Consider the following 13,828-nt stretch of genomic DNA (forward strand, 5'->3'; position numbering starts at 1 on the left):
TCTCTATCTTATCTTGTTGGATCATACAGGCCTTGTTATGCAGACCTTGTTTAGTTTCTTCCTAAAGCAAAAACTTTTCAAGATTTTCTGTCACATCGAATCTTGCGATACATACATAAAACATTAAATATATATAAAAAATAATTAATTACACAGTTTATCTGTAATTTGCGATACAAATCTTTTAAACCTAGTTAGTCCATAATTGGACAATAATTACCACATACAAACAAAAGTGCTAGAGTAGTCCGAAAAGTTTTCACAACTTAACTAAGTTATATATATAATCTAATGAGTATAACATTTTTACTATAGTTGAAGCATACAGTAATTAGCCTACTATAAAAATTATATCACGATTGGATCATAGAAACTGCAACTATGAATTAATTAATTATATAAAATCATATATAAAGTTATACCAAAACATTTGTATTAAAGCGTACTATATTATATGTTCACTGTGTAGATCTATTCATGTGGAGTCCCACAAAATTAGATTTTTCCACTTTATGTTTTTCTATGATTTACTATGATTTTTTAAATATTCAGCCGAAATAAATAAAAAATACAAAGACAAAAGCGTCTTTAAAAACTTCTTATAACTGTTAGAGATGTGAAACAAACGGTTTTATAAAACTTTAGAGAGATGATTTACCCAGTTCGAGAAGGAAAAAAAGATTTTTGTAAAAGTTGAAAGAGGTAATATTTTTTTTCTTTTCCTAGTGTCTGCTTGACAAGTCTGTGTCCATGGGCTTGTGAGCCTGCGAAGCGATTCGGCACTTGGGCCTGCAGGTGTACGCGGGCCGCGCTTGCTTGCTCGGCCCTCTACTGCTCCCGTGATCCCGTCCTTGGCACCGGCATGCACGGCTCGCTCGCTTATCCCTCCCTCATCGTCTTCTCTTATCCTCACTCACTCACCCACCTCCTCCTCGTCTGCGCATCCGGCCGTCCGCATCCCTCCTCTCCTCTTCCGCGGCGCGGCCTGGTGCAAGACCAAGATCAAGGTGAATGATTACTGTTGTCACCTCGTCAAATTCCTGCTTCTAGGGTGTTGTTCGTTACCATTCCAATTCGCGCCCGTGTGGTGCTCGACGATTTGCCGCGCGCGTTCCGTGGCGGCGTTGTGTGGCGTCTGAATCTCAGGCAGCGTGTTTCGGTCTTTCGATAGGGGGAGGAGAAGGCCGCGATGGCGAGCGGCGTCAACGATGGCAGCGGGAAGAGCCTGACGCATTGGCTGCGGGAGAACGGGTTCGACGACGACGCCGTGGCGCGCATGTCCAGGCGGTGCAGGAACCTGCACAGCCTCGACGCCGGCGAGGCCTCGGGCGTCTGGGACTACCTCCTGACGGGCGTCAAGATGGAGCGGCGGAAGCTGCGGCACGTGGTGGCCAAGTGCCCCAAGGTGCTCACCCTGTCCGTGGACGGCAAGCTCGTGCCCACGGTGCAGTGCCTCGCCACGCTGCAGGCCAGGCCCGGCGAGGTGGCGCAGGCCATCGCCAAGTTCCCACAGATACTGTTCCACAGCGTCGAGGAGAAGCTCTGCCCGCTGCTCGCCTTCTTCCAGACGCTCGGCGTCTCCGAGAAGCAGCTCGCCAAGCTGCTCATGGTCAACCCGCGCCTCATCAGCTACAGCATCGAGGCCAAGTTCTCGCAGACCGTCGACTTCCTTGTCGGCCTTGGCATCGACAAGGAAGGCATGATCGGCAAGATCCTCACCAAGGAGCCGTACATCATGGGATACAGCGTCGACAAGCGGCTGCGTCCCACTGCCGAGTTCCTCAAGTCGGCAGTCGGGTTACAGGGGCAGGATCTCAAAAGGGTGATCATGAGCTTCCCGGACATACTGTCGCGAGATGTGGATAAGATTCTGCGGCCCAATTTAGCGTTCCTGCAGAGCTGTGGATTCAGCAGGAATCAGGTTACGGCTTTGGTAGCTGGATACCCTCCTGTTCTCATCAAGAGCATCAAACATTGCCTGGAGCCAAGGATGAAGTTCCTGGTCGAAGAAATGGGACGGGACATGGGCGAGGTGGTAGATTACCCCCAGTTCTTTCGCCATGGACTCAAGAGGAGCCTGGAGTACCGTCACAAGGTGCTCAAGCAGATGAACTCGAGTTGCAGTCTCAGCGAGATGCTAGACTGTAACCAGAAGAAGTTTGCCATGAAATTTGGTTTGGTTGCAGCAGTTTAGGTACTCATCTTTTCTCTAGTTCCAATGTAGTATGTTTTATTCTCAGGTGAATCTTTTGTTTGTACCATCAGGTTGTATTGTTCTTGAATATTTGGGCAATGATAATTGATAATGCAAGGTTCGCTTTCAAGTTTCAACTGGTATCCTTGAGACCTTGACCTTGAGTATATATAATCTCTAATTTTGTTTCAGAGCAAGCAAAATGCAAAGCATCTGGGTTTCTTTCTGTCTGTACACTCAACTGAAACCCACAAATTTGTAATAGTGTGGTAAAACACAAACATGATTTAAGATAAGCTATAATTTTCCTCTCTAAGAAAGAACTATCACATTACCTATTTACAGTTTTACACAAGCACCAACAGATTGTTCTTAGAATCTTGGCTCCTCACTTACATACAAGCACATATATAGAGGAAAAGAGTGCCTACTCAGCCAAACTCCCATGCACAGTGTATCTGAAAGAAGATTTGTAGGGCAACCACTCAATGCACTTGTCAATCCTCCTCCTAAGATATTGTCTTATCTCTTTTCGCTGTAGTTCAGGCATGCTCTCGCATACTATGTCAATTAGGTCAGCCAACTCTAGAGAAGCATCCTTTGCATAGAAGTGGAGAACTTTGGGTAGGAAGATGGTCTGCTTCCGGACCATCACATTTGCTTGAATGAACTCGGTTCTGGCTTGCTCCAGTTGATGGTATAATTTCTTGGCTGTGTACAGCCTTACCTGCATAGATCATTAACAGCAATTATAACTCAAGAAGATATGGTTGGAATGTTGGAAAATTAGCAAGAGCTGTGGTACTTACAGGTGGATCTGAAAATGCTCCGGTCGAAAGAGCAAAGTGAGCAATTGGCTCTGAATAACGAAGCGCATATGGATGTACGGAGCTCCCTGTTTTTTTCATTGGCGTAAATAGTGTGCGAACCCACTGTAATTTCATGCCCATTAATATGTTAGTGATTAGATGCGAAACTTTTTTTTCGTTTGTTTAAATGTTGATTGCTGGTTCCTATATAGACAAATGCTATACCAGTGAAGGGCGGTGGGATTGACATCCTAGAATTGAGTTCTGAATAATTTGGGAATTTACTGAATGTCCACCCACATTATATGCAGCCTGGAACAAATTGATCAACACTGTCAGAAATTCATACATGATTCCAGTGTGATTATTCAATGACTATTTGTTAAAAGTATGGTAACTATACCTTCAAAATCAAATCAGTGCTTTTCATTCGTTTTTCCTGTAATCCGTAGGCCATGAAAGCCTGCAAAATTTCAGAAGGAATGTTAGTTTACTTAGTTATGCATGATGCTGGGTCTAAAGTTGAATATTCTTTAAGTTGTCAGTTGTTAAAAATATTGAACTTACATGCATAACCAAAGCATTGTGTATGTTAATCCAAAAACAGAGTTGCTCTTCATGTGCCATCTTTGTAGGATCAATCTTCTCCAGCCGTTTTATCAGCGATCTGGGATACAAGATACCACCTATAAACAAGCATTTCCCCCTTCCTATGTTCTAATCTTTTTTGCATGGTTGCTTACCTGATAGTATCCAGCATTTTAGAGGCATAATCAAATTTGTCTTCATCTATATGTATCTTTGGGAAAATTATCATCCCACTGTACTGCCCATTATTCCCATCAGATGAAGCATATGTATCTGAGGTTGTATCGACATTGTAATAGCATCGAGGGCTCCAACCATCAACGGGATACTTGAGAGAAAACGAACTCGATGCCGATGAGAAAGAAGGTGTGGACGCTGTCTCAGAATTCACCTCTTGTAATGGCCTGCTTGCAAGTTTGCAGTAGACAGCAGAAATGCACCTTAGTATGTCCTCTGAAAGCTTGCACGAGATCTTGGGCACATATTCAGCAATTGAAGCGCTCAAGAAGTTGGCAAGGCTCGACCGTCCTGAAGACGATCTTGATAGCTCCTGCGTATGCTTCAGCAACATCAGAGTTGTGTCAGATGCTTTCTGTTGTGAAGAACCAGCTACTGAAAACAGAGCTAAATATCGGGTCTTGTTTGTGGGATATTTCTAAGCTGCTGGTAAATATTGGAAGGATGGGTCAAAGAGAAGAGTTGCTGTTCATACACGTTTAGAATCTGAGAGTGTTGGCAGGTTGTAGGATGCAGACTCTTTGATGTTTCTCAGGCGAAGGGTGCCTTCGTCAGTAGTCCTTTTGCTGTGTTGACGGTGAGATCCCTGCTCCACCTGATTTGATCATAACATAACTGTTTCGCTGGCATGCAGCATGACATCTGAACATTGATGTGTTCCATTTTCAGGTGACAAGTTTTGTACCTGAGCGGACGCACGAGGAGAAACGCCGAGATATTGATCAAATGCTGCTCTGTACAAGGACAGCAGGTGCAGTTCCTTACGAACAACTTGCTCCTCAAGGACAGCTATCTCCCAGGCCAAATCTGCAACAGACTGCATTCAAAACAAAATCAGGAATCAACAAATAAAAGGTGTAATAAATTCGTACTTGGATCTGTACTCTCTCTCTCTCTCTCTCTCTCTCTCTCTCTCTCTCTCTCTCAAATCCTGTTCAAAATTTGGAATTGAGACAGTAATCCTGACTGTAGCACGTACTAGTAGTACATCATTAAGAAAAAAAGAAGCATAATGATAACTCATGACTTTAGTCACTTCTCCCTAGATGTGACAAAGCATCATTCTGTTGGCATCAGGGATAATACTAAACTATTAAGAACAGGAACGTGATTTATAAAGTATGGACGGAAGACCTGCATTCTACCAGCTTTTATTCAGCTTTTGGAAACCACTAGGCCCTCGAGATCATGAACTAATTTGTCAAGTGTCCAGAACTAACCTTTGAAATACTTCTTTCAGCTCTGTCCGCAGTTGTGATGATGCGACGCTCGGGCAATTGTTCAGGGAGGTTAAGTGAATATCTTCTGTCGATCATCTTGCTGCGATTGACTGCCTGCACAATCATGAAATGGTGTGGAAAAGGCAAACTTCAGCAAGAATGTAGCAGCTGGAGAAATCTTTACATGTACTGTTTGACGAACAGGAGAAGTATGAGCAAGAACCAAAGACAAATTAGATTACCCACAGGTATGTGATCGGAGAGTCGTGGTGACAAGTCAGGAACATTTACAGACGTGATCATAGCACTGAAAATACAACGATTGACAGAGGTTAGAAAGATACTGAATCAGAGAATTGCAGTGTAATTGAAAGCTTGGGCAACCAGGCTCTACCCTCTACTGAAACTGAACAATTCTGCAGTCAAAGATGGATCCTTTCTTTTTCAGTCAAAAGAGTCAAGAAAATGATTTTTGGAAGTACAACTACCGTCTATATTGCTATTTTGTATTCTTATTCACTGACAGAAAAGGGAAGAGCATAGCCTAGAACAGAAACTTTGAACATTACTCGCAGTACATATCACCTGAAGTGAAGTGACCTGCTGAAGAAAATGACAGAGCACAGTAACACAAGGAAACACTTGAACTGGGTCCCAAAAAAAAACGTTTATTTTTAGAGTGGAAATAAAAAACCTCATGCTGCTCAGTTTTGTTCGAATCAAATAAGGATAAAACCGTAACACCAAGGGGGTGAAAAAAGGTTAATGGAAAGCACTAGAACTGCATTTTGTAGAAGGAATATATGATCACTTTTACTAAGAGGAGGGGGGGAAAACAGAATATATGCTGACGCTGCTTGAAGGAGTGCTTCATGCTAACCTTCTTGAGTGTCGGTGTTGCAGATAGGATGATGAGTGATCCTCATTCCCATTTGGTGTTTCTTCGTCGCCGCGGAAGCCTCTTTGCTTGAGCGCCTGTAGCCGTCCGGCGTTCGCCATCTCCATGGCTGATGGATGCTCTGTGCTTTCAGTTACCAAGTGTCAAGGCCAAGCATGCACTGCTGGAAGCAAGGTAAGTAAGCAACAGTAACTGTGCATGACCATCTTCAGATAAGGATAAAGTAAAGATCATGTATGTAATCGGTAATCCCTAAAGCTAATTAAGAGCTAATTCACTGGACTCACATATATATCATGAGCTCTTGCTGCGTGCCATGAGCTGTCAGAAGAAGAAGAATATTGTTGTTTGGATTGGATGTCTGCGAACGGTGAAATTTCAGTCAGCTAAGCAGAGCATGTATCGCTTGCCATGCAGATTGCAGAGGAGGAAGGCAAGGCGAGGTGCGTGCAAACGGACAAGAGGCCGCAGGTGGAGGGAGCTCAACGAGAACGATGAACAGGAGCTGTGCTAATGATGGTAGCTAGCTAGCGCTGGGCCGCCTAGCGTGGGTTGGATTGGAGGAGGATTAAGCTAGGGGGTGACTGATATTTGTGGAGGATTAGCTGGCTCGCCCGCTAGACGCTAGGCAGTGACTGCTGAGGTGGCCCACGCACGAGGCCAAATGCAAAAGAGAGGGGGGGGGGGGGGGGGTGAAATGAAACCTGCAGGAAGATACGCCCAACGCTCATCAGGGAAAAAGATTAAGCAAAAGGAGGAAGGCAATAAAGAAAGAAAATAAAGAGAAACGCAGGCAGGCACCCAGCCCGCACCTCCTCCGCCATCACGATGTCGTCGGCCGTCGGGTCCCTCTGCCGTGCCGTCGTCCTTGCCCCCTGCTAATTCCCTCCATCATTATATTGATAATTTAATTAATTAATTAATTAATTTCAAAAAAGGACAGGGAGAGGCGAACGGCCGGCTGAGTTGAGTCCGAACAGTGGCCGGACAGAAATGGCGAGGCGATGATGACGGCGAGGAGGAGGGGGAAATTAAAGAGGGCCGGGCTAGCCGTTAGCGATGGAATAGCGTGACCTGCAGGAGGGCGAGGGCTGGACGACGGCGACCCGTAGCGGATCTCAGTAATGTAATGACGCGCGTTTTTGCATTGCTCCCTGAAAGAAAACGACGAGGGGTTAGCGAGGAGTCGTCAGGGCTGGGATGAGGTCGTTTGGCATAAAAATCATGGTTGAAAATATTTAATAATTTATTGTGAGAAAAAAAAATACTATTAAATAGCTGATAAATTTGATGAATAATTAAACTTAAGCGAGTAGACTAGAAAGTAAAGGGCTCTATCTGCATGGTGGGTGTCATTAGGTGGCTGGCGATGGCGATTAGGTTGCGAGTTGCTACCAGTACCTGCAGCACCGGATCGGACCGGCGGCCAGCTAGGGGGCCACGCCCGCGGCCAGGCACCCACCATGCATGCATGCATGCCATCTCGGTCGGTCGTAAATTAAACAGCCTGTTGCGATTGCAATGTAACCACCACAACCACTGTGCCGTCGACGCTGCTCCGGATTGATACGATATATAGTCCACGCGCTGCTGCCTACGTGATAAGTGAATCCGTTGCGATTTGCAGGAGCGGTTTGGTGTTGGTATACCGAAAGTGCGTGGCGTGGTGCGGTTGAGTTGACACGCGACGAGTAGCTAAGCTAGTAAGCTACCGTACCGGCCGGCCGGGTTGATTTTTAGACGAAACTGGGATATAATATTATGATGACGATGAACACAAGAGGGACGGTGAGGAATGATTGGACAATGCAAGGAAGCGGGCCAGAGGTCGGTCTGTCGGGATGACACTGACGACGACAGGGATGGGACGATGGATGGACGCGGGCGGGCCAGGGCGAGCCGACGCCGACGCCGACGATGCCGTACCGGCCGGCTTCCCGGAGATCAGGGGCGAAAGCTGAGCTAGGCACCGGGTAGGGTGAAAGCCGAAAGCCAAAAGCTGTCGTGGCATGTGTCCGTGGCATCAGGAAAGCAGGGCCGCGGCGGGAGCGAGCAGAGAAAGAAAGCAGGCGCATGTGTCCTCGCCGCCGGCGCAAAATAAATCCCGCCCATCATCCCATTCCCGCCACGCCCGCGGAGAGCGTGTGTGCGTGGGGTCGGAGGTCGGAGCGGCGCGGCGAACGAAATGGGCCTGCCGCACGCGTGCAAGTGCAACAGGCAGGCCGCACGCAGGCAGCCACCTGCCGACGCGACGCGGCCGCGCACACGCTGGCAGGGCCAGTGCGGTGCCACACCACCCGCCGCGCTCGATCTGGACCTGCCGACGCGGGGGCGGCGGCGGCAGGCCGTTGTCTGGCGCGCGTGTGAGACGCTGGATGGGAGCTGGCCCGGCCGCATGCATGCAGCAACGACCACTGTTACTTACGTTGGACCAGCCAGCAGCGTCCGGGTGGTGGTGTGGCGGGATGAAAACGGTACGGACCACCAACCAAACCACGTACCGTACCGCTGCTGCATCATGCTTCCGCCCTCTGCCCGTGCCCGTGAGCAAGCCACAGTAGCCATGCATGGTACTCCCCCTACTATAGTAGTGCCTCATGCATGTGTGCAGTTGCACTGAGATACGCGTACGTACGATGCTCGATGCGACGGTCCGGCGCTGAACGAAAGACCGGAAGTGTACGTCGCCGTCGTGGAGTCACGGGAGCACTAAACGCCGAGACGGCCACACAGCAACCGACCCCCCTGACCCAGGACGGATCCTCAAAACGTCGATCGTCTGCCTCTGACCTGCCCTGGTTGTTGTCCATTCCACATCTCTCTCTCTCTCTCTCCTCTCTCTCTCTCAAAAAAGTTTACGCATAGGGGGGTTGGGCCTTGTTTAAAATCCAAAATTTTTCAAGATTCTCCATCACATCGAATCTTTAGACGCATGCATGTAGTATTAAATATAGACGAAAATAAAAACTAATTGCACAGTTTGGTCGGAATTGACGAGATGAATCTTGTAAGCCTAATTAGTATATAGTTAGACAATAATTATCACAAACAAACGAAAGTGCTACAGTGTCGCGAAATTTTTTCCTTTCGAAACTAAACAAGGCCTTAGTATATATTATATAATCAGCCACCCTCCCTATAGTAGAAATAGATCATGAGAGATTTAACTCGCTAATCATACTACCTAGCCAATATATCACCTAGTAATCCTAAATCCCACTACAATTTATCTCTATATGCAAGTTATTTACATTAACATCCTATCAGTGCATCTAATTATCATTCATGCAAGTTATCCATATCAACAAATTACGTCATTCACTAACATATATTTATTTATCTACGTCAACATAATACACATACACCAAAATTCATCCCTGCAGCAACGCATGCACGGGGTATATATGCTTCTAGTATTATGTCGACATCGTCGACTAACTACTGCTAATATCGTTCGCGGACGATATGGATCAACGGCCATGAATGCATGCATATGCACGTGAGGGCCCCAAAAGAAAGATGCTTCAACCACGCATGCATATCATATGAACAACAATCATTCAAGTAGTTCGTCTCAGAAAAAAAAAATCATCCAAGTGGTTGTGTGAGTGACGACCAATGCATTCTTGAATATATTCTTGGAGTCCTTTAACTAGGTCAAACCTGAACCGACGATATAACTTATGTCTCGATGGAGACGGTACGTACGCATCGACATATATATAAAGAACAAAAAAAAAAATGGTTGATACGTGTGCTAGCGGCGTGACGGCGAAACGGCATCATTTGCGAGTGATGGTGAAATGGCATCATTTTTAGAGAGTTTTCTTTATTGAAACGGCATCATTATTAGTGTGTGCATGTATGTGGTATGTGGTAGATACGTTTACGCATCAGTTTCGTCCCAAAAAAAGAACAAACTCGACGTTAATTTGTGTACGTTGGGCACTCGCCCGCGCGCGCGAGATTAATTATGGCCGTGTCATCATGCCGACGGAGTTCAAGTTAAAGGCTAGTAATAATAAGGTACAGTATCATCATCATCATCGACCACCATCATCAAAAACTAAAAGGTATATATAAGCATTGCATGCAAAAGGCTAACACGCCACAGCTAGCTAGCTAATCAGTGTGCACGTGTGGCTCATCATTAGCCATGCATCATGCCGATGCCATTGCCATATATATATACCGACGATTACGGACACGGAAGACGGCCGAGCAAGCACAGAGCAGGCTGCACGCGCGGTCTGTCGGTGGCCGGCCCGCTTCCGTTGGCCCCCTGCAGGCCCAACTGCCGAAGTGCTTCGCAGTTTGCCGGGCTGTGGCCTCGTGGACACAGCAGAGAGTAGCTATGCGGCAGAGCTCAACAGCACATGGGCCTAAGCAAGAAAAAATGCAACTGATTTTGGATACATAAATCAAAAGTGATTGAAACTCGAGTATTGGCCCTAAGAGAGAGCAAAGTTAATTCCTCTCTAAAGATTTCTTTAGCTACTTGAATAGACCTAAATCAGCAAAGCTGACTGGTGCGGTGTTATTTCTTCCATGGATTGAAATTGCATCCACAAGGGGGGCAAAAAAACATACAGCGAGTAAATGAGCAAATGCGCCTTTGCCTCTGACGAACTTCAGGTGGATGTTTTGGTACCAACGCCAGCCTGCTGACTCTTGATACCATGTTCACCGGAAGCTGTGACAGATGGTGGAACATACACCTTGGCTCTGCGCAGAACTTCAGCAACAACCCAGTGTTTATGTCTGCTCAAGGGTCTAGAAGGATCCAATCTAACCTGAATTGAAACAATCCAGCCATTGCTTAGCAAAAGACCTTCGAAGGAAATAAATGGACTTTATGTCATATTTTAATCACTAGCTAGAACAAAGGATCATTAAGTTTCATAAAAGGAGATAAAAAGCAGGGAACAAACATGATTACTTTTGGAAAATACTGTCAAAAGAAACTAGGCCCATAAAGTAGCACCCAAAGTTTTTTCTCATCCAACACTACCCAATGATTTAAATATTTCGGAATCTAGCATTCTGTCACGTTCTGTAAGAAACAATGTCGCTTTCATTTCTTTTGGGCTTAGAATCTTATGTGAAATCATGTATTGCCCCATGCTGGCAGTAGTTTGTTTCAGTATCATAGCCACGGTGGAGTTCCATGCTTGACACCAGTAGCGAGTTCAAGCTCCCGTGGATGGCCTTAGCCCTTAGGGTCAACAGACCTCGACCATCACAATTCCTCCCTGCACGGAATCAGGCTCCACGCTGCTTAGTCAAGCTCTTTAGCACCTGGATCAAGATTTCACTGCTACCGAGATGAATTCATGGTATGGCCACTGCCTCTCCGCTCCCACGATCATTTTCCCATGCCTCTTCACTTTTCAGGTGTACTCCACAGCATGAGTTAGCCACTGCATGCGCTCCTTGCCGATGGCTTTCTTCCCACAACATCTCTTCCTCACAGCTAGTCCTGTGTTTGAGGGAGAAAGCGGGCTTCGTCCCCTCACTTGCTAGATATGGCATGTTCCACATGCTATTAGCATAGGAGGAGAGGAAGAGGATCAGCCTGCCACCGAGGAGAGGAAAGGCAAGGCCCTAGAGGTTTGCGACTCCTCCAGCTAGATGCTGCAAGCCTGCAACTGAAGCAATTCATCCAGTTCAAATTTGTTATCTGGCTCTTCCCCAGATGGATGACACAGCACATGCTGGACGCGCATGAGCCTCTGCTTGCTGAAAAAGAGAGACGTGAAGCAGAGCAGAGTGTGTGGAAGCACGAGATGAAGAAGCGGAGCACTGCGGGAGCCAGAGGTGGAAGATGCAGGAGAAACGATAAGGCATTGGCGGTGTATTTTAGCAGCTCTTCAGAGCGATGAAGGGCATTTATATAGTCTAATTTACCTGTAGTGATCGCTCATTTATAACATAGTGCTAAATACCAAAACGAAGTGATCTTTGAGTTCTAATATAAAGGCCTAGGTTCTTTTGATGCTATTTTCCAAAAATCATCATCTTTTAGATGCTACAAAATACATTTTCTATAAAAAGAATGTCAAAAAGGAGCCAAGAAATTTTGTGCCACTGAGTTACTTTCTTCCCACAATTCTCAAACAGCATATTGTAAAGGAAAACAATTTTTTCAAGGATTTCAAAACAGTCAGACAAAGTTTCTTGAGATATACGTGGTGTTGTGGATAGTACATAAAGCAAAATGCACAAGCGTAAAGAACTAAAAAAAAGCCATGGATGAACCAGGTGTTAAAACACTTTGATCATCTAATTATCTATCAGACACTCAAACCACTCATCAATACTAAAAGATTTGAAGACCAATACCCATAATTCTAGAAAGTTCAGAGGAAAAAAGTATGCCATTATTCAAATATCCACCATCACAGTACAGAGTACACGTTCCCCTGTGGCTAAATTGTATAAATTTTATCAATGATAATTTGGTATTTTGTCTATCTAGATTCTAATAAAGTAATAAGCGCCTGCTCCGTTACTGAACCACCACAAACTAAAAGTGACGAACCTAAAAATAGCTCCATTATTGAATCACTACTAAACTAGACAGCAGAAATGACACAGTTGTCTGAAACTTACAACAGTAGAGTATATACATACACAGGAACGTTAACACCCATTCGGATTTATGCCTTTTTTGAGGTACGAACCATGGATTCGGTAAATCCAAGTACATGGATGCTGTACCGGGTCGTAACAACTGACAAGAGTGAGGGATCCGATCAAATGGGGGCGAGAGATCACTGACCCGGTCGCCGACGTTGCAGTCGTCGGCCTCGTCGTGTGCCATGAACTTGGAGGTGCGCTTGACGTAGCGGTTGTACACCTTGTGGTGGAAGAGGCGGTCTACCGCCACCACTACCGACTTCTGCATCTTGTTCGACACCACGATTCCCACCACCGGCTTCATCTCCGCCGGCGGAACTCGGGGTGGAAGTGGAACGCAACTGGAGGGTGGAGGCTGCAGCGGGCGGCGCACGAATTGGCGTCAAAACCCGACTCGAGAGAAGGCGGTGGCCACCGGGTCCCTCCCACGCAGCGTCGGCGGCGGAGTAAGGGAAGGCGACGGTGAGGGGAACGGCGGTCGGCGGCGGGTCGTGGACGGTGAGGGGAACTAGCATCGACTTGGGCAGGGCCCGTCCACTTGTTTCGGGCTGACGGGTCGTGGCCTTTTTATTTTTCGTTCGGAGCAAATTGCGGCCCACTAAAAAAACAAGGAGGCTTCTATCAGTGTATACCATTAAGAAAAATGATTACTTTCTTCGTACCACTAAAAAATTAGAGCAAATTTTTATGTCATGACATTTTTATTTTTTGCCTCTCAAATCATTTCGTCCATATTCACTGCTAATGGAGCTGCGAAATGACTTCAGTGCCCTCAGGCTAGAGAAGAGATAAAGTTTTGTGTTTCCCCTATGCCACTCTTTTGATGACTTGCTGAGTGTTTTGGCATAAAATTAATTGAGAGAATTACTTATGAGCCAACTAAAAAAGATGACCATTTTCTGTGAGCTATTGAAAAACTTCGGTGGACTTCAGCACCATTGCTATGATTTTTCTTACCCTCCATGCCATTATCATCAGATTAGGCTCTAACAGTATCAAACTGCAAGTGTGAAAAGTCGAAAAATACTCTTAGATCCAACTATGCCATTATTTTTAAGTATCTTAATGATTTCAAGTGGAAAAATGAAAGTTGTAGACCTCGTCGAGATCTAGAATTTTCATATAAAAATTATCTTCATTTACCAAAAAAAAGATACGATTTTTCTAAGATATATTAATCATATAAAATTAATTATATCTTTTTTAGGAATTAAATGAAGATAATTTTTATATAAAAATTATA

The 13,828-nt window shown here is 45.5% G+C and overlaps 3 protein-coding genes across 12 annotated transcripts; 1 reads left to right on the forward strand and 2 right to left on the reverse strand.

Moving 5' to 3' along the window:
* On the forward strand, positions 851-2,331 carry LOC8064010 (transcription termination factor MTERF6, chloroplastic/mitochondrial). The gene is made up of 2 exons (XM_002444711.2): positions 851-1,007; positions 1,172-2,331. Exon 2 carries the CDS (start codon positions 1,190-1,192, stop codon positions 2,192-2,194), a length of 1,005 nt encoding a protein of 334 aa, XP_002444756.1. The 5' UTR covers positions 851-1,007; positions 1,172-1,189; the 3' UTR covers positions 2,195-2,331.
* Positions 2,362-6,777, reverse strand: LOC8064011. 9 transcript variants are annotated; one of them, XM_021464887.1, is made up of 13 exons: positions 6,759-6,777; positions 6,234-6,307; positions 5,929-6,106; positions 5,295-5,355; positions 5,049-5,162; positions 4,514-4,645; positions 4,304-4,423; positions 3,747-4,150; positions 3,571-3,670; positions 3,407-3,466; positions 3,229-3,315; positions 3,004-3,126; positions 2,362-2,921 (listed from the first exon to the last, which is right to left on the reverse strand). In XM_021464887.1, exons 3-13 carry the CDS (start codon positions 6,051-6,053, stop codon positions 2,622-2,624), a joined length of 1,626 nt encoding a protein of 541 aa, XP_021320562.1. In that variant the 5' UTR covers positions 6,054-6,106; positions 6,234-6,307; positions 6,759-6,777; the 3' UTR covers positions 2,362-2,621. The 9 variants fall into 9 exon arrangements, with proteins under 9 accessions (XP_021320562.1, XP_021320565.1, XP_021320564.1 ...); XM_021464890.1 differs by lacking the exon at positions 6,759-6,777 and adding an exon at positions 6,406-6,603 and having other exon boundaries at positions 5,929-6,067; XM_021464889.1 differs by lacking the exon at positions 6,759-6,777 and adding an exon at positions 6,406-6,603 and having other exon boundaries at positions 5,929-6,109.
* On the reverse strand, positions 9,946-13,141 carry LOC8081352 (30S ribosomal protein S17). 2 transcript variants are annotated; one of them, XM_021464304.1, is made up of 3 exons: positions 12,728-13,141; positions 10,537-10,739; positions 9,946-10,328 (listed from the first exon to the last, which is right to left on the reverse strand). In XM_021464304.1, exons 1-2 carry the CDS (start codon positions 12,887-12,889, stop codon positions 10,578-10,580), a joined length of 324 nt encoding a protein of 107 aa, XP_021319979.1. In that variant the 5' UTR covers positions 12,890-13,141; the 3' UTR covers positions 9,946-10,328; positions 10,537-10,577. The 2 variants fall into 2 exon arrangements, with proteins under 2 accessions (XP_021319979.1, XP_002445879.1); XM_002445834.2 differs by lacking the exon at positions 9,946-10,328 and having other exon boundaries at positions 10,330-10,739.

This window comes from Sorghum bicolor, chromosome 7 (genome assembly GCF_000003195.3).
Source record: "Sorghum bicolor cultivar BTx623 chromosome 7, Sorghum_bicolor_NCBIv3, whole genome shotgun sequence".
In the NCBI taxonomy this organism is placed as follows: domain Eukaryota; kingdom Viridiplantae; phylum Streptophyta; class Magnoliopsida; order Poales; family Poaceae; genus Sorghum; species Sorghum bicolor.